The sequence below is a fragment of the Limulus polyphemus genome, unplaced genomic scaffold (assembly GCF_000517525.1).
Source record: "Limulus polyphemus unplaced genomic scaffold, Limulus_polyphemus-2.1.2 Scaffold607, whole genome shotgun sequence".
Classification (NCBI taxonomy): domain Eukaryota; kingdom Metazoa; phylum Arthropoda; class Merostomata; order Xiphosura; family Limulidae; genus Limulus; species Limulus polyphemus.
The window spans coordinates 34,524-55,416 of record NW_013666217.1 but is presented as its reverse complement, the minus strand read 5'-3'; the positions used below and the strand labels follow the sequence as shown (position 1 = coordinate 55,416).

General features: G+C 29.8%; 1 protein-coding gene across 3 annotated transcripts in view; it reads left to right on the top strand.

Annotated features, from left to right (window-relative positions):
* LOC106459432 (limb region 1 protein homolog) overlaps window positions 1–20,887 on the top strand; it is a 42,604-nt gene extending 21,717 nt beyond the window's left edge. For 2 of the 3 annotated variants that reach the window (XM_013919052.2, XM_022385933.1), the window contains 9 exons: window positions 202–270; window positions 3,464–3,528; window positions 5,077–5,161; window positions 6,442–6,528; window positions 7,131–7,207; window positions 7,424–7,501; window positions 9,607–9,680; window positions 12,440–12,597; window positions 14,736–20,887. In XM_013919052.2, the coding sequence (XP_013774506.2) occupies window positions 202–270; window positions 3,464–3,528; window positions 5,077–5,161; window positions 6,442–6,528; window positions 7,131–7,207; window positions 7,424–7,501; window positions 9,607–9,680; window positions 12,440–12,597; window positions 14,736–14,980 (938 nt within the window). In that variant the 3' untranslated portion in view covers window positions 14,981–20,887. The remainder of the gene's footprint in view (window positions 1–201; window positions 271–3,463; window positions 3,529–5,076; window positions 5,162–6,441; window positions 6,529–7,130; window positions 7,208–7,423; window positions 7,502–9,606; window positions 9,681–12,439; window positions 12,598–14,735) is intronic. The other variant, XR_002610570.1, reaches the window with a different exon arrangement.
* Window positions 20,888–20,893: the final 6 nt, after the last annotated feature.

The following is a 20,893-nucleotide window of genomic DNA, read 5'->3' as shown; positions in this document are numbered from 1 at the left end:
TTATAATTTGAGTTTATATATATGTAAAACAGTTAAAATGATTACATAAGACTAAAATAATCAAGAATGACATAAAAAATAATGGTGGCTTAGATTATTTATCATATAATTTGTTTTTTAATAGCTTTTTTGTTTTGTGATGTTCCAGAATTTTTAAAACTTACATTTGAAACCAGTTATTACTCTTGTTTTCTTCAACAGGTGTATGGAAGTATTACCTTCCTTTCTTGTACTCATGTGTCTCGTGTCTTGGTGTGTTGATGTTGTTAGGTAAGTCTTTCTGGGCTAGTCATTTTATTGTTTGCAATTTTAGTTGATCTAGTTGCTGTGTTTTCTATAATAATGACATTTTAAGTAGATGAGACTTTGCATTTATAGACTGTATTTAATTCAATCTTTCATTGCATTGGCAAGTGCAAGTAGGCCTTATGGGAGTTATTTTTAAAGCCAGACTTATTCATGTTAAAATGATCTTGTATAGCCATAAAGAAATGCAGACTAGCTTTGAAAAAGGACTTTGGGATTTAGCTTACAGGGGTAGCATTGATGCATGTTAGGATTGCAAAAAGAACATTGTAATTTAATGCTACAAGTTCAAATACATAAGAAAATATTCAACATTTGCTACTTAATTAATCTCGGAAATGAAAATAGACAAAAATACAAACACAACCTAAAATGAGTCACAAATCATTCTGAATTCAGATATGTTACTGATGATAATCAAAGTAAAAGCAGTGTTCTAAGTTCAATACTTCTGTTAGAAACATTGTTAATAATCCTTCGCTGTTTGACCTGTCTCCAAGATCTGTTTCATGTTGATCACCATCAAGTTTTCAGGATGTTCTTTCATTAGTGATCTTCTGACACTTACTTTTATTCTCTTAAGCTTTAAAAAGCTTTGCTCACAAGCTACTTAAGTAACAGAAAGAGTGATTACTACAATATATGCCATAAAATTGTGTTCATAAGCTTGTAAATGTAAATTATTATGACTCGTGAAGGCAAATACACGTCAGAGACAATCCTTGCATGAGTGGTTGATGAATTCTTTTTTTCTCTTCCTCAACTTCATTGTTTCCTGTTTCTGGAAATGTCTCCTCTTCCTCATCATCATCAGGCATTAAAACTAAGTTATATATTTCAACGAGACTTCTGAATTTTGGCCAAGAAAAAGTAAAATATCCTATTTGCTTTTATAAGTATTGGCAGATCATGTCCCTAATCATAACAACAAGATTGGGTAGTGGTGAATATTCTGCATCTGCAAGCTTTACAGTTTCAAAAATCATTTTTGGGTCCAGTTGAAATATATCAGCAAATAATTCTCTGTGCTTTAACTCTCAACACAGACTTGGTCAAATTGACCGACCACGTGACCACTTTGTACTTGTTATAGTTTCAATACTAGTAACTTTTAATATAGTATGTGTGTTTTCACAAAATTGGGCAAACTTTCAGTAAACATTACAAGTTTTTTTCGTACAAAAAAATCTGACTTTTTAATGAAATATTTTAAAGATTTTCATATATTTTTTTTTCAGGAAAACTATATTTTTTCTTTTCTTTTTTTTTTTACCTAACTCTATACAAGGGTTGGTCAATTTGACTGACCTTGTAACCAAAAAAAATTGAAATAAATCTAAATTACCCTATTTTTCTTTCTAGAATTACTTCAAATTGTAACATGAAACTACATTTGTTTATCCAAAGTAATTTTAAATTCATAACAGTATATATCTATTTATACTTAAATTTTATTGTTTTATTGCCCTTTGAACTGTGTTTAACTACTATTCACACCATTATAAGTTGTAAATACTTGGGGAACTTAGGACTCGTGTTATGCTATCGAATAATGTTATCCATGAGCTACTCCGAGCTGCTAGTGTGCATGCCCCATGAAACTTTTTTATTATGTTATTATTATTTATTTTACCTAATCTCTAACCTAAAGAGTTTCCTATTTTTGCATTTTAGTTATAATAATAAATAAGGAATACACATGAAAATCAAGAAATAAAGTATTTACCTGGGCCTTTTTTTTTTAAAACTTAAGCCTACTATTTTTATACTAATGGTAGTAGTGTACTAAATAATTTTTATTCAGTTAAATAATGTATCAAAGAACATAAAATAACAACATATAAAAAGCAGACATTGTCCCATAACTATCACAATTTTTCTGGCTTTCTAACTATGCGATAACAGCTGTTACACATTCATCCAGATTAGTCAGTGTGATTCCCATGAGAATGAAACTTGTACTGAAAGAGAAATTGACACTTCTCTGTATGAAAATCATCATAATATAATATGTCATTTGATAAATGAAGACCTTGGCTTTCTATTGGTTATAAGTAATATAGTATTAAACATAAGAGAGAACTATTGAAAAATCCTGAAAGAGGGGGTGTAGCAGGTAGGTGTGGCAAAAGGGGTCTGATTTTCTATTTGATGGCTCTTTAACCAAACAATATTGAAGGCTATGAAAATTATGATTTGCCTGAGCGATGACAATATAATTATTACTTTACGTTAAACTTCATACTTATTGGAGGGGTGGTAAATAAACTAGAGAAGAGGGGATGTCTAGAGAATAAATGTCACATTTCTCACACTAAGGGAAATTCTGGATTTTAATTTAAAATTGCCTTATAAAATTAAGAACTTAAAACTTGTATACTATTAAAGGTGAACTTGCAGAGATGCACTACTTGGCCATTAGGGACAAAAATGAATTGGGTTACCTGGTTTGATGTTCAGGCTGGTGTTGCATAAGTCCTCACTCTTCCTTGCTGTCAAGATGGGAAGAAAAACACTTAGCACTTACACATAGATTGAGTGTGTGATTATTATTGTTGGATAGAGTCACCGAATGAACTTGAAGTGGCATGAGCCAGTCAAGAATTTTTGCACCCATTAATGAGTAAGAGTCAAATCATTGGTTCAGATACCTTAGATAACTGTTCATTTTCAGATTTTGTCAAAATTTCTGGAAAATTGTTTTTCATCAGACATACAAAAAATGATAATTAATGGATATGAAGTATTCTTCTTTTATTTAAAGGGCCCTGAGTTTGATGTGATTATGTGGCTGTGGAATTTTTTGCCTAATTTGAATATGACTGCTTAGCCAGTGGTTGACTACATAGTAAAAGTCTGAATTTCAAATTGTGTATAAAAGTGGGAGCCATATATATACACACATACATATACATAGACACAAATGGGAAGAGGACTCTACCGTTTTCTACATTTCACAGGATAAAAGTGAATTACTCTCTTTGCATAAACAACCTACATGTAGCCCACTTTTTATCTAGCTTCTAATTAAACCACATTAAAATTTATATGGTATAAGAATGACAAATAGTTTTATTTTCTTTCACATTCAATACACAATTTATATACTGTCTGATACTTCCAAATTGTTGATAATATTCTGATTTTCTTTCTAAAGTGTGTACACCTGTTGGCTTTGCTAGACTGTTTACTGTAGTGGGAGGATTAGTTATAAAACCAAAGGTAAAATATTTCTATTTCTATATAAAGTGAAAAAATTTTAATTTAGTATTAAAGATTAAGTAGAACATTAAATTAATTTAACCGTATTTCTAGCTTTTGTACGATAGCACCATCAACACACACAAAGCTGATGGTTGGCAGTAAGGGATGACCTTGACAGTAGCCCCAATTTATAATGGTTGTTTATCATATTTTGCTTCCATTAGTGCTTTTGTTGCATTATTTTTGTATTATTATTGAGATTGTTGTAAATGGACCAAACAGTGTACTTTCAGTTTGTTAGCCTACTTATTACAACATGACAGGGAAATCAGAAAGTTTTTTTAAGAGTTGTAAATGTTAGTTGTAATTCAATCAAAATATAATTTCATATTCTGTTCAGTAACCTCTAGTCATGCAACTTGCTTCAGTAATTTCATGTTCTTTGTAGTTTATTTTAAATGCAGTTATCATTCATTAGCAGAAATTATATAAAAAAATCCCCAAAGTGATTTTTTTATGTATGTATATCTTTTTTTAATCTAATCAATATTTTTTATTAAATAGTGATACTTTAGTCTCTCCACATGGTTTGGTAAACACCATCCTATATCTGACCCGATTGTTAGGGTGCTCAACTTGCAATCTGTGGATTGCAGGATCTAAACTGTCACCAAACATGCTCACCCTTTCAACTGTGAAGATATTATATGTGACTGTCAATCCCACTATTTACTGGTAAAGAGTATGCCAAAAAGTGGTGGTGGGTGGTGTTGACTAGCTGCCTTTCCTCTAATTTATCACTTCAAAATTTGGGAATACAGGTAGCCTTTGAGTAGGTTTGTATGAAATTAAACACACAATCAAATCCTCTCCACATAAGAGTATATGTTGGTGTCAACATTTTTAGATTGTTAGCTGTAATGAATTCATTCTAAGGATCAGTGGTTGAGTCTAACCAATCCATATATAATACAGATAAATGATTGGACCGCCTCACAGTAACATGTTCAGTATTTTAAGCCCCTTCATTTCAGGCTTTCTTCTAAGCATTAGTATTCCTTTTTGATATTTTTAAGTGCACATTTTAGAATAAAGAGATTAATAGTTTTTTTTTCTACAAACAAATATTTTAAGCCTTTAACTGTATTGTACTTTTAAATATACAGTACAAAATCTACAAATTTTGCAATAGACTACACGTGGAAATGATCTCTGATACACTTGCCAGCATACTCAACTTGCTGAATGTCTTAAAAATTAAATGATAGTGGTATTTGTACTCCTATATGTTGGCATGTCATTTTTTATTACTTCTAACAGGTTTAGTATATTTTAGGTAAAAACAGTTGTCACGTATATCAAAGAAATATATGAGGTTTCTTGCCAGTGAGCATATGACCTCAAAAACTAATCATACCAGGTTACAGAAAAACTAATAGCAATTAAAAAATAAATAAAAATAAAATATGTTGAAATAGACTTAAAGCTACGCATGGATTGTCGATATTTTTGAGTCTTGTTTTTTCTATTATTAAGATAAAATTATTTTGTTACATTTTTTCACAGTTTCTTAGAGATGTTCATGATGAATATTATGCTGCTTTATTCGAAGAAGAAGGGCTTCGAATGAGAATACAAAACACTGCCTACTGTAAGTATGTGATTGAATATTGTATTTGTGTGGTGAATGTATTTTGTCTCTCTGTTTGGTCAGCTCAGTTTTACAAGCTTTAAGCAACACAATTGTTTTACACTGTTTCATTGATCGGGTTCTCTATAGTTTTGCAGTTTGACTCTGTAATAGAGCTATGAATTTTGGAGCTGGTAAACAGGGGTTTAATAAATTACTCAATTAGTGAGATATGACTGACATTTTATACATGAAGAGTAACCAAAAAATTGGTGGTGGGTTTTGCATTTTACCTGCACTTTAAAGTGTGTATGCATTATAAGAGTGACAAACATAGGTGGAAGGATGCTGTTGACTGGCTTTCTTCCTTCTGATCAGTAGGTCAAAATTGGGGGCACTGGTAGATAGCCTTAATATCTTTGTCATAAGTACAAAATACAAATACTGTATTTGTTATTGAAATGAAATTGATGGAGCTTCTGTCAAAATGATAAAATATTTTTGTGAATATATTTGTATTTACAAAATTGTAATCATGCACATACAACTGTTTGCATTATTTAGTAGTACTTTATACTCTACAGTTGTGCATGTAGATTATTGTTGTAAATATGTAGGTGTAGAAAAAGTTATGTAATATGTTTTGTTTCTAAAAGTAAAACCAACTTTTAACTTCTTCCTGCTTCAAGAAGAAACTTTTGAAACAGATTAGATAAGATTCGGTCATTATGACAATGCTCGAATCATCCTGTCAATGTGACATCATAAAACCTGAGATACTTTAGCTTAATTTTTAGAAATGATAAATGGAGTTCAAAAGTACCGTTTAATCATCATAATAAGATTGATTTTTGTAATACTTTAATGGTTTGCCATGTTTCTTAAAAGTATTTAGTGATTAGTAGTGGGAAAAGAGATAATTTAGAAATTCAGCCATGGTCAATAGTATATCTTCAGTATTACCTTCATGTAAGTTAAAGAGAAATAAACCTATTCTTTCATACTCAACAATTACTAAAGACTTTTAAATTTAATCTAAAATGATATTTAATCATTATGAGTGTTGCATATACTTTATATAGCTTTTGTACCAAAAGAAAGCTTAGGCCCAAATTTTAAAACACTGTACTGCTAATTGTTACCAAAATAGATTCCCAAAGTTAAATTCAGCATTTACATGTATTTCATTAACGATTCCATGAAGATTAATTGGCATCACAATGTTATATAGCCAATAAATTGTCAACATGCTGTATGATAAACAGAAAAGTAAATATTTACTTTATTTTGTGTATTCACAGCAACAGCCTATTCGTGTACAGTGCAAAACGGCACAAATCACTTAGTTCAAAAACTTCAGGAAACTGAACGAGTTAGAAAAGAACTAGGTAAGGTTATGTTAACTCTTAATATTTTTAAAATAACTATTTATTAAATCCATATATGATACATTGTTTTTGTACACACTTTGTTATATTTCACTTTTTTTTATCTTTCATATTTTTTACCTGTATGTATGTATGTATGCACTTGTTTTGTTACTATGCTTTGAAATTAAGGAAATCACTTATCAAAATGTTAAGTCTTTTTAAATAAAGTAATGCATAGTGAGGTAAACTTTTGGTATAAATTTAATGAAATTTATCCATTCATATCATTTGACTTATAGAGCTCTGAAATGAAGACTGACTAAACTGGTTAAAATTTATAAATATCTCATCTAAAATATTATTATTATGTATGTAAGGTATTATTGTGTTATTACGAAATACCTTACTTTTGTTTGTACTCTCATTAAAGTAAAAGGCATAAAAAGTAAAATGGCATTGTGATATTCTTAATGAATATATCAATCATGCAGTAAAAATGCTCTGTAAGCCTTTTTTTATTTTTTATCCAAGCAAGGGTATCTCTTTCTTACAAATGATAATCATATTTATTCTATAATTGAAAAGGAATTGGTAAAACATTGTGTTTTTATTCGTTTTAGAGCATCAGACTAAACTCTCGCCCATAAGAAGGAACTTGGTCTATCCCGTAGTAATGCTTTTACTCTTGGGATTAACTGTAAGTGTTCACAGATTAGGTTTTGGTTTATCTGTGTGTGTGTGTAAATGGAAATTTGGTGATCAACTCAGTGTTTGTTTTTTAGAAGTTCCATGTTAAACGTTTCAGCTATTGTGATCATAAAACAATCAACATCAGAAAAATATGATTTTAAATCAACCTTATTAATGAAAATTTTAAAGTTTCTTCAATAATTTATTGTTTATTATTTTTCAGGGAATTTCAGTTTTAATGGTAGCTCACAACACCCTAGAACTTTTAGTGGGCATTCGAGCTCTTCCTTTATATTCTAAGGTAAGTCTTGTTTCTATTTGTAATACTTTCAGGTTCTTTTCAAAACAAATTAATTGTTCTCTATACTGTATACATTAAATTATTTATCAAGAAATGACTAGTCAATTTAGTTTCTTCAGATCATTTAATAACTATGCAAGCTTACATTCTATTTTATGAGAAAATTTCTTTGTGGTGCTGCACTATTTGTTTTTAGCTGCGGCATAGCAGTTCATAGAATGGCTCTGAGTTTTTCAAGTACAAACTTTAACTGGTAGCTCCATCATCTCTTGACCAATTTGAGATCTAATTACAGTTTTGGTCTCAAAAGGTGAAACCCTTTCGATTGATATATTTAATCATTTCAAAATCTTGTAGATTAATTTACTCTAAACCTACCTAAAACAATTTCAATTTGAGAGTAAGCTGGTAGAGATCCTAATGAGTAATAAAATCGAATCGGATGTACTAGTGCTTCATGCTTGGTATTGCTGGTACACAAAAATATAGCTAATAAAAAGAAAAGAAAGGTCCTATAGATTAATTTACTCTAATCCTGAGTAAAAGAATTTCAAGTGCCACAGCTTTTGAGGATTCCTTCGTGTTATATATAGCTTTATAATTGGAAATTATTAATTCATTTTCATGTAAATAACTTATGAGTAAACCACCATACATGAAGCAATCAAGCAAGTAATTGTTTTTTATTAAAAGATCTAATAAAAGTAATATAATATGAACTCTGTTATTTTCCATCTGTTCTGCTATCATAAATGCTTTGTTTGACTGCTTTTTAATTGGGCTTATCAATTTAAATCCTCTCCATTTTTCAATTTGAAGTTCCTTTAAGATGAATACAAAAACTTGGTCTTGTATTTAACAGATAAAATTCTCTGTAGGAATGCTTTCATTAAACATGCAAATTGTTTAAATGTTTTTATTAGTTTATCAATACCCATTAATTTTATCAAAGGAGTGAGAGGAAGATAATCAGACAATAAAAAGTAAAATTCTGCAACTGTATCTTCAGTAACCCGAGGAACTGTAAAACGTCTGTTACAATTCTTAAATTACTTGATTATAGTTATCTACAACTCTAGATACAGTAGTTTACATAGATGAATGGATAGGTAAACATTTTTATGTTTCCTCTAATGGATTCTGCATAAAATTATCTGTGATTCTGTAAACCTATAATTTTCTAAAACATCTGTCAAAAGAGAGAATTTTTTGTCAGTAAAAAAAAGTCTAAACAACCATTCATTTTTTTGTTATTAAACACTAAAATCTATTGTTATTGAATTGTTGTAGTATTGTAGCACACCTATAAAAATCAGCTTTACTGTTCCAAATTGTTATTGTATCAAAATTGCAAAATATATTTAATACTTTTCATTTTCATAGAATAACTATCCCCCACACAACAGTTTGGATTAATCTTGATTAGTTTGATTTTACATAAATATGGAGATCCTGACAAGTTAGTTATTAAATCTCATAGACACGTGTCCCTGATAGTCAAGCAGGGCGTGGCCAAATGTACACTGGCTGTGGATCCGAGGGTTCACAGTTCAGGGCTTATTGCTGCAAAATTACACCCTGCATTTTGGGATATGGATGCACTATAAGAGTAACAGTCAAATCCCAAAATTTGGTCAAACAAGAGTTAGCAGTGGGTGCTGTTGACTAGCTAATTTCCCTGTAAACTAACAGTTCAAAATTAGGAATGGATATGTGTATATAGCCTTCGTGTAGCCTTGCAAGAAGTTTCTGAAACAAACTAACTGACTGACCAAATCTTTGTGGTTGCTTTCTCAGATGTAAGTATACTTTTAATGATATCATAAACAAGTATTATCAAATACTGCACACTTTACCTAATTTATCTTTAAGATTTTACATATGTACCTCTCTATTATCAGTGTTCAGTATATGGTAAACATTAATTTTAAGGTGATAGAATGCTTGATTATTTATCTATTTTAAGGTTGTAACATAAAATTATAAGATGTAAGTATATTTTCTTTCTGAGTTTCGATTTTGACAGTTTGATGAAATGTTTCATTTCTTTCTTTCACTGTACATTATAATGTAATGGGTCAAACTAACAAAAGAACTTTTTTCAGCAATTTTCTCTAGGTATAAGCTCCCTGTCAACTCTAGGACCAGTTGGAGCTGCCTTAGAAATAGTCCTTATCTTGTATCCTTTGATTCCAGTTTCCATAGTGTTGTTTCGGTGTTATCTTATGTGAGAAATGAATATTGAAAAATTCAAAATGAAATGACTAATGCCTTTTTTTCATTCCCTAGAATGGCATTAGATTTTAAAAGACAATTATTTATTCTAACACAGCTTCAGTTTTCTAAACATTTCACATCTGTTTGCTTTTAATTTTATTACTTTACAATGCCTTATCTAATGGCATAGTACTAAAATAACCACAGCAGGAGAACTGAGTGTAAACAACTAAGTTTAATTGCATGATGTAGTTAGCTGCAGCTGGTCATATGAATTTTCTTCTTTTATGTTTTGTTATCTAACCTAGTAAATTTCTAGTTTTTACGTTTTAGTAACATAAACAAGAAGGAATCCTCAATAGCCATGGCACTTGAAATTGTTTTAGTCAGGATTAGAGTAAATTAATCCACAAGACCTTTATTTTCTATTTTATTAGCTATATTTTTATGCACCAGCAATACCAAGTGTGGGGCGCGAGTATACTTGATTTGATTTTATTACTCCTCAGGATCTCTACCAGCCTACCCTTAAATCAAAATTCTTTTAGGTAGGATTAGAGTAAATTAATTTATGAGACCTTGGGCATGGACAAATACATCAATTAAAAGGGTTTGACCTCCTAAGTCTAAAACTGTAATTAGATCTCAAATTGGTCAAGATATGACAGAGCTATGAGCTAATAGTTTGTACATGGAAAAAGAAACTGCTAAAAATATATAAAAGCTGACATAAATAAGAAATCCGAGATTTACTTAAGTAAATAGGGCTATTTGTACTGAAAAATGTACTTAAATAACATTTTTTTCACACATTATTGTTTATCCGCAAAATTTCTGTTGCTTTCAAATACGTATTTTGTAACATAAAAAGTATATTTGGCACCAGAACAGAATGTTCAAAAACTACTACTTTATCTGCCTTTTTAGCTAGCTAAGCTATAACTAGGTTAAAATTATTACTTCTGCTCAGTGCAGTGAGTTTACTGAACACATCTCAAGATTTCTTTGCAAGTTACTGGGTCTGAGCATCAAATACAATTTGACAATTTTCAGATTCATGTGATTCAGAAATTTCTCTGTATATTGGTTATAAACATGTCCAATAGCAATGTGAGAGAGAGAATTATAAACATACTTTTTGAAAGAGAAATAGAGGGCATGTCATGTGGGTGTGCCAAAAATAATGATATCTCAGTAAAGCAGGAGACTGAACGTTCACATTTTATATTCTGGGTTGTCAATATGTGTATCTGATTTATTAATTGCACAAAAGGGATAGAAAGAAAAAGTAAAATGAGGTAATCAGAGTGCTAGATGTATCACTTGACACAGAGTTTAAGATTTGAGCATTTGTTTAACATATCATTTTGAAATTTAGATAATATAAAAATTTAAAGTATTCACTATGTTTTTATGCCAAACTTATTGACATACATTGATAATAAAGTAGTTTAATTAAATTTTGAATGTAACTCTGTAAAAAGGTCATAACGTGCATTTTGATCCTCTGATATGCATAAGGTTAACATTCTTAACAAAGATGAGTGTGATTATTTTCAAGATATATTGCTGGTGCTAGATTTACACATGCACACATAGGTTTTAAACTAATCTGTAATGATAGTTTAGGTGCTTAATAAATGTATAGAAATTATTCTTAAAAAAAGATAACATTAGACTGAACATGATAAGGCATGAGACTGTAAAGGTTTTGCTGTTATAACTTGATAACTTATAAAACATTAAAACCTATAGATATATTTGTCTTAGAAAATAAAATATTTAAAGCCACAGGGTACTACCTTTTAATTCTATAAAATACAAGTGCTTAAAAGGGGAGGATTGAGCTAAATTTGTGACTCTCATAAAGTTGGTATTATATCAGAGAAACGATCATAAGGTTCAACTTGGTTGTTATTATTTGGACGTGCAATCATCTCATGGTTAAACCCAGAGATATATAGTTTGTAGAATTTTTTTCAATAAGGTGTAGAACAAATCAAATATAAAATTGTTGATACTTCAGAAATTTTCCCAGTTTACTGTGGTTTCTAAGAATACAAAATGCCTGGTTGCAAAAAACTTATTACTGATATCAAAGAACTGCACAAAGAGTTTCATGATTGTCGTACAACATTCTTCATGAAAAAACAAAATTCAAAAAATGTATACTTTATAGTTATTGCTTTGTTTCATTGTTTCAAATATATGACAATATTTTAATAAGAATATTCAACATAGTAGATTTATGAAGAGTATGAGATGAGTGAGGTGACCTTTTATTACCAGTGAGCAGTGTAATTAATATAGAATTTTAACATTTATTGGTTGATCAGTCATTCTGATGCTTTCTGAATGATACCTTAAGATGTGTCAAATTTTTATGGATTTCTACTATATTGAGAAATTATTGATTACCAATGTAAGACCAGAGCTGAACAAGATAGATAGCAGGTGACTTGTTGATAAAAATATAAGAGAATTGTTTAACAAAATAAGTATTTTATAATATTGAGAAAGGTAATAATAAATATATTTAGACCGGGAAATAACTTAGCCCTTTTAGTGGTTATTAATTATTTTGGAACATGTTTCTTGCTATATTGCAGGTTGGGTCGTGAAGACCCAGTTAGTAGTAATAAGGCCTGATATGGGATTCGACCTTGATACATATAATTATAAACTTGATGGAGACGTAGATAAAGCCTTAACTCTGTTTAGATATTTATGGTCTGCTTCAGTGGTAGGATTGTACACTTTACCCCTGTTCTGTCGTATTCAGCCCACAGTGCACGATACTTCCATGACACAAGTTGTGGGAAATTGTGCAGTACTTCTTGTTCTCAGCTCAGCTTTGCCTGTATTGACACGAACATTAGGTAAATCCTTACTCCTGGTATCGTCAGTTAATATCATTTTCTTTCTTTCTTTATCAGTGATTTACATATATTTATTTTCCTTTAGGTATTGTAATTAGTTTTAGCTTTACCTATTACAGTTTACTTCTAATTAATTTCATATCATTGACTTAAACGTATGAAAATACTTGTATTCAGGAGGAATTAAAAGTAAACAATTTGCTTCATAAATAAAAAAAAGTAATAATCTAGTTTCTAACTCCTTAGGCTTCACAAGGTTATTGTAGATATAAAATTGTAAAGGTAAAACATATTGTGAAAGTTTTATGATTCTGGATACAAGTGAGCAGATTTAATGGAGCACTTATAAAGTTTATACCTACCGATATACTCGGCTAGTCATTTCTCATATCTACAAAAGTTATCCAAACTATAAAGATCTGAACAAATTTGTTGTGAGAAAAACGACAAAAAAAAGGTTTTCACTTTTTAACATGGTTCTCACAGGTCTTGGAAACATATAGAAATATATAATTTTGCTCTCATGAGCCTGGAAAGGCCCTTAATTTAATTTTATTTGTGTAAAACTGGCAAAAGTGATTAAATAAAAATTGTGGCAGCTACAAGTGAATAATAGATGAATAAACTGTGGTATTGCAAACACTTATTGGCATTTCTCCTGCTTTCATCAAATCTTTATAGCTGTGGTTTGATTGGTGAATAAACACAGAAAATCAGTTCATTCTGCAGAAAAAAAAACTTAATTTTTAATTGTTAAATTCAAATTCTGATCAGATTACACATTTTCATGTTCTCTGATTTGAGTTGATTAACCAGTGTGTGTGTGATAATCCATGTTTTGTAGAAATGTATCAAGCTCCAGCTAATCAGTACTAATCTGTTGGATAGAGGCCCAAGAGAAACTTTGTAATTGATAACTGACAGTTTTCTTCAACTCATTACCACCTAGAGTACTGTCACCCACAAGTTAGGCTTTGCGGGCCTTTGGCTTATTAATATAAAGATCCTGCCAGTGACATTCACAGATAATCAGTCAGTGACTGATTGATTACAACCTTTGAATTGCAGCTAATTTTTCTTACTGATCATGTTAATTGATCTTTTGTGTTGTAGGAAAACTGCAATTATTTATTTTTCATTAAAAAATTAACTTGTGTAATATAAATTATTTATTTTAACATATAAAGAGGATACAAACTATTATTTTAGCACCACCCATTAAACTCCTTTGTTAAAGTTTTTTTTAAACTGCTGTTGTGTGTTGACTTTATGTTGGTCAACATTAAACTTCCTCCTTAAAGTTTTTAAATTACTATTGTATGTGTGTGCTGTTGATTTTATAAAAACTGTAAAAAGTGAATCAACTTGCTGCATGTTTGTTATTAGTGATTATGTTGGTCAACATTAAACTTCCTCCTTAAAAGTTTTTAAATTACTAGTGTGTGTGTGTGTTGTTAATTTTATAAACACTGTAGAAAGAAAATTGACTCACTGCATATTTGTTATTAACAACTGTGTTGGTTTTCATGCATGCTTCATAGGACCTTCAATACATAATTTATGATAGTCTCACAAAAGAACAAAACACAAAAATCTTAGGAAGACATGCTGGATTTGCAAAATATAATAATTATTTGAGAGTTTTAATAAAAACTGAACTAAATGCTATTGTCTTTTTCTAATTATTAACTTAACAACAGACTGATACAAAAAGAACTGTTTTAGGCATGAAGTGTTTAGTTACTAGCAAACTTAAAAGGCTCATTTTATCTGCTTAGTAGTATTGGAAAAGCCCTTGGAATTTGTTAAACCCAAAAGTGTAAGAACCATGTTTTAAGTAATTGATAAAGTATCATTTCCCCAGATAAACAACTTGGCTTGACCTTCTTGCATAAAACTTGGTATAATATGTATAAGTTTAAAATTCAGATATGTTTTGTTGCAAAGGTTCAGGTTATTATCGTTAGAAGTATTGCAGAATTGAAAATTATATACGATCAACCTGTCTGTAGCAAGACTGTTTTGATTTATGTGTAAATCTAAAAGACAGTGCCACAAAATGAAAGACCATTTGGATTGAATATATATTTATTCACATATATAGTGAAAGTAAATAGTGAAGTTTGTATTTTTTTCAGGAATTACTAACTTTGATCTGCTAGGAGAGTTTGGAAGAATTGAGTGGTTAGGAAATTTTTACATCATTCTTTTTTATAATGTGGTATTTGCTGGAGCCACAGCATTATGTCTAGTTACAAAATTCACAGCAGCCATGAGGCAGGAATTGCTGCGTCGCCTGCGCTTCCTTGGAAACTGGACTTTGAGACGAGAGAATCGATCCTTCTCGGTTAATGGTGGAAATACTCGCCTTAAGGATGAGTAAAGAGAATATTTCTAAAACAAAGATTGTGTACGTTTAAGTACATCCAGTTGGTTGAATTGTCATTAATTTGATACTTTGCTTTGGGAATATTTATTTGAAGTATTTTTTGAATATATATGTTCTAACAGATAAGAAGTGTTTTTCATTATATTCTACCTGTAAAAAACACAACATTTCCAAGAAGAGATTCAAAATATTATGATTTCTATAATAACTACTACAATTTCAGTTACGTGTCAGTACAAGTTTCTTAGTTATAACAGCTTAATTATAATGGATAAGTTTTCATTTCTGTCTAACTTTTTGCCGATGAAAATTATTTATATTGAGCTTCCGAAATTCCACTGCATATTGTGGTATAAAACTTTTCAGGGATTATATTTTTCATCATCGTTAGGCCTTGGAATTCGTAATTTTAATTAGCTATCTTTTTCTGCTAGACAAGTGATTATTAAGGCTATTTTCCAACTGCTAGTCAGTATCAGCAGTCAGTCAGAATTTGCCACAAAAGTGGAATTTATGGTTATGCTCATCATATGTTAGCTATGTTAAATCAAAATTTCACTTTCTCAGATTTATTTCATAGGTGAATCATTTTTAAGATTAAAATTTGTTTGATTTTGTCTTTGTTAAGCAATATTTAGTATTTTTAAATAATGTTCCTTGGCAGTCACTCCTCGTTGTACCTATAAATTTTGTGTTTAGTAAAATTATACTCATGTTATTTTGCTTTTGTAAAATGTAGCTATAAATGACACAGCTTATTAAGAAAATCAACATTCTTCAAACAAAATATTTGAATAAAATTTAAACTAAATCATGAACAGCGTGAAATTAACATCATGCTAACAACTTTGGATTTACAACATTAACTTGAGGTGGTTTTGATTTAAAAAAAAAAAAACAATAACAGTAATATTGTGGCCTTAAAATGATGTTAATGTATTTAGCATTCCCAAAATTATCTCATAACCACATGCCAATTTACTAAACTTGTGTAGAATTGTTAACACTTACAACTCGAGGAGCAACATTTACACCATTATGGCAGTGAAAGACCAAATCTTGTCCATGCCAATATATTAAGGTATTCAAGATATCCTTTATGAACTTGTTCTGCATGGACAATGCTCAGCGAACACAGAAATTTGATAGAGAAGAGTCCTGTTTGTGACTATTGTTGAAAAATGAGGAAAATTAATTACTTTGCAGTAAGAAGTTATGTCATTCAAAATTATAAAAACATTTGTTGCCATACATTAATATTTTTTGACTTTTTCACCCAATAATGCCATTATATCTGTCAAATACAGTTATTGTCATTATATGTGAGGGTGATTGATCTTGTGTTGAAGTATCAACACAACTTGTTTTACTGATAGGTTTAGGGTAGTCAGCTAATTGAAGGTCAAAGAAAAAAAGAAGTGAAAAATCTAAGTCGGCTGTTCTTGGGCTGGATGAAAATGTATATTTCATGTAAACATCTATGAAAGGTGACAAAAAAAAGATTTGGGTTGATCAAGCAGCTTAAAAAGAATCAGTATTGGCCACTGCTTCATAATTAAAAATAGTGTAAAAATTGGAAGGGAAATTAGTTTATTTCTGGAAAAAAAATACTTTTGAACACAATCTCTGCAAGGGGTGGATTTATAACCTGTGTGCAACCAGCAGCTAACAGTAAATATAAACAAAGTGTAATTGTGTTAAAGCACGAAACAAAGTTTACATCACTTTATAAAATTACACTAACAATATTTATGTATGTTGTCTTAGTTATTTCCAAAATGTTTTACTATCGTGACTTAATGCTCACATCTTGTACAGTCAATGATAGCAAAAACAACCTTTAAGTCATCGATTTACTGATTTGTTTAGATAATTTTGTAGTGACACCTATCTTTGTATTATCTTTATAAATAACAATATACAAAGATATATATAATGTGCATTTTTATAAAGTACAGAATAAAGATAGAGCAAAATTTTGGTTTACAGAAATTAACATATAAAATACGTGAATTTTATTTACAATTAAAATGTTTTGGATGGCTTGTTTTGATTATTTTCAAGTGTATTAATACCAGTTGAGTTAACAAGAAATGGTTGTCTTCATTCATCCATATATTTTTTTTAACACCTACCACACATGCTCGATCACTTTGATATTACATTCAAATATAACTTAACACACTTTTTATTCTCAAATAATTCAATAAGTTAAATAAATATGTTCAAACTTTTTTTTTAGTGGTTAGGAATTATGAAGTTATCATATAGTTATATTTTGAATGAAAGAAAGTTGCTGTTGCATGGTGTTAATTTTCTAACATGGTTTAGTTTCACAGTCTTGTAATGGATGGCATGACTTTTATTTTTAACACTTACTAGTTGCTGAATTCTGTGTGTGTGTGTTTGGTACATAAACTACGTTTTATCACATTTGTGAAGATACTTACCTGGCTTTGTTTTTTTTCAAAGTGAAAATAAGTAAATATGTCCTCATAAAACTTATCTCACTTTCATTATTAAGTATTTACCTAGATTGTGTTTTGCAGATGCACCAGTTATTAATTTGCTTTGATATCAAAACTGTTTTTCTGAACATTGTTGATAAAGTTATTATATTTCTCTTGTTGGACAACTTCACATCAAATAACTTGGGGAAAAATTTGTTATCATTGCAATCTGTCTTACTGAAACAGTAAATACATAATCCCACTTGTGATGCAAAATTTATCAGGTGAAAGGTCCTGCAGAACTGATCAATCAATTGAAAATACTTACATCTAGCTTTCCTCGGACCTTTAAGTTACGTGTTTCTTATGTATTGTTGTGAACCTATAAAACCTAAAAGATGTTATTTTTCATTATCTTAACATCGCATAATATAAATTCTAATGAAAGTGTTGAAAAATTGTTTCATTTATTTGTGTCTTTTTAAGAAAGGAACAACTCCCATATTTTTCAATATAATACTGTTTATTCGTTGATTATTAAACCTTATTCTTATATATATTTCTTTTTGTTGTTAAGTAGTTTGCTTATTTTTACATGGAACGAATTTTCCAAAACTGCCATAGTTGGACTGTGCTTAAGCTGCATTTTTGATGATAATCTAGTCTAATCATCTTGACTATGTTTTGACATTTCATTGAAAAAATACTTGCAGCATGTGTTTGTTTTTATAGGACATTTCAGACATTCATTTATTGAATTACTGAAGCTCAACTGGTTTAGTTAGAAGTTATAAAAATCAAAACACTGATGTTAAAGAACTAGTTATGATTGTGTAGCTTTAATAATGTAAATAGGTTTGTGTCTTTTTAAAAAAGTGGACCCTTGCAAAACCAGTCACAAGTTTGATGTGACTTATGCCAGTGATACGTATCAAACGTATTTACTGCCTTTATGTAACCAATCGGTTTTTTACTTTTTCTCATTGACGACAAATGTTGAACTTTCTTGTATTGGTTTTTTTTTTGTAACATCCATGAATTTGACCAATTTTGCATTATCCAAATATATCGAAGATTGAGATAACATTTTATTAAGCACACATACTTATATGTTGTCTTTTTTTTTATTATTGCTCCATGGTATCTCAGCAATAAATTTGATGGTTTATAACATTAAAATTCAGGGTTTAATTCCTATTGTGGGCATGATGCAGATAGTCCATTGTGCAACTTTGCACTTAAAAAACAAACTTTTTTATAATCAAAATCTGATTGTACAATATTCATTATGTATTTCTCCAAAGATGTAGAATATATATTGAACAGAGATTTCTTTCAGAAATGTATTATGAATAAAACAGTGATTGGAGTTCATAAATTTATCAAAGTTATCAGATTCCAGTACAAAATATTATTGAAACATTTAAACCTAACTGAGTATAACCTGTTTTTAACAAGCACTGCTAAAAACTCATGAGGGGGTGGGGGGTAAAAATTACTTAAACATAATAGCCTCCTCTTGGCTCATACTTCATGACAGAGTAATAATTTAAAGCATACAGGTTGGGCTTTGGTTTATGGAAAATTAGACCATGCAGTCTTTATTGTCATTTCACTTTTTTGAAAAGAACAAATGTAAAAGTTTTGTATTGGTTTATGTTTTGTAAAAGCAAGAAAATAAATGAGAAGAATAAATGTTTTGGTCGTATGGGTGGGGGGGGTAATAATGAATGTATATCATGTACATTAGTTTGGTTTAGATGCATACGTTGTAATATTTAAGTATCTTAAACTGTATTATATCATCTTTGTTTCAGATGTACAGTTGTACAAGAAAACTATTAACTATTTTAATTTGCAAATTAAACAGGATCACAACCCTACAGTTATAAAGATCAATTTTATATTCAAAGCCAAGTACTTTTGTACTGAAGAAAGAAGTATAATTATTTATAATCAAAATAAGTTAAACAACTTTTATAGCTTTTCATCTTTACAGAATGGGTAACTACAGTGCTATGTCTGCAGACTTACAATGTTAGAAACTGGGTTTCCATTCTTGTGATAGGTAGAGCACAGATAGCTCATTAAAAATCCAGGAAAACAAGTTACATTAGTGAAACAAGGACAAGTTATTGTATGTATGTTTAAAACAAATAAGAAGTATATGTGCCAAGCCAAAATCTACTTTAAAATTATTTTTAGAAAAATAAATTCAGGCATGTTTTCTAAACACATAAAATTAAGCTTTAATATGTCTAAATAAACAATCGGTAAAAGCTTTTAGTGTGTGTGTGTGTGTGTGTATCTATATATTTATGCACACACAAAAAAGTAATGTCAAAAATTATATGAAATTATGAAATGCAAGCACTAGATGTTTGTTGAGATTAAATTACTTAACATATATTGTTCACATCGAAAACATGATTGCACCAAAATAATGTAACAGTATTATTTTATTATATAAAATGGTAGTGTCAATAAGTTTTCACTATTATTCTAATTTTTTGTCAGATTCTGCAATTCTGTTTTGTACTGCTCATATGTTTATTCTTTTTCTTAATGTAGCCGTATAAGCTCAATATTACTAGAAATATGTAAATGTTAGTTTAGATGTAAAAGAAAATGTGATTAAATTATGGCAAAGACTTTAAATACCGTAATTTTGTTACAGTGGTCACATAGTTTTAAAGTACATTGTGAATTGAATCGATTTGAGTATTTAGTTTAAGGACTGTAAATATGCTCTTTATTTGATGGTAGTATTATGTTCACATTCATCTGTGGATGTGCTCTTTATCTGATATTTCTGAGTTCATGTTTAGATGTTGATAAGCTTTTAATCTGATAGTACCTTTCTGTTCAGATTCAGATGTCACTTTTTTGTTCATATTCAGCATACTGAATAAGGTAATTTAACTTGCTTTAAACAAAAACATAATGATTAGTGGAAATAGATGAACTAGAAACTGTGATAGTTGATAATGCTCAAGAACAAGGCCAGTATCTGTTCCTGTATGAAAGGTAGTAGTATGTTTAAAAACAATCTGTGATGTGTTTAGCTCCTTATATAGAAACTTTTGAATGACCTGAGCTGATTGTTTGTAGCATCTGTACTTTTTCATATTGTAAGTAGTTTGGCATGCTAATAGCTTCACAAGATTAACACAGTTGGTGTGCTGAAAAATACTTATAGAAATGAGTTTGTTTGTTTTTTTCCATTGTTCTGAATAACTTGAGTTTGATTTATTTGTCTGCTGACTTGACTTTCTTTGGTACTAACTCAGTATGAATGGTATGCTGTATGTAAAGGATTTGTTATAACAATTTATAGGTAGGTTTTCATTATTGTAGTTTGTTCTAAGTTTTGTTGTTTTTGAAACTGATATGCAGCAATTTGTACAAGATTGGACATCACAGTTTACACTAGCTCAACACACAGGAATGTCAAGAG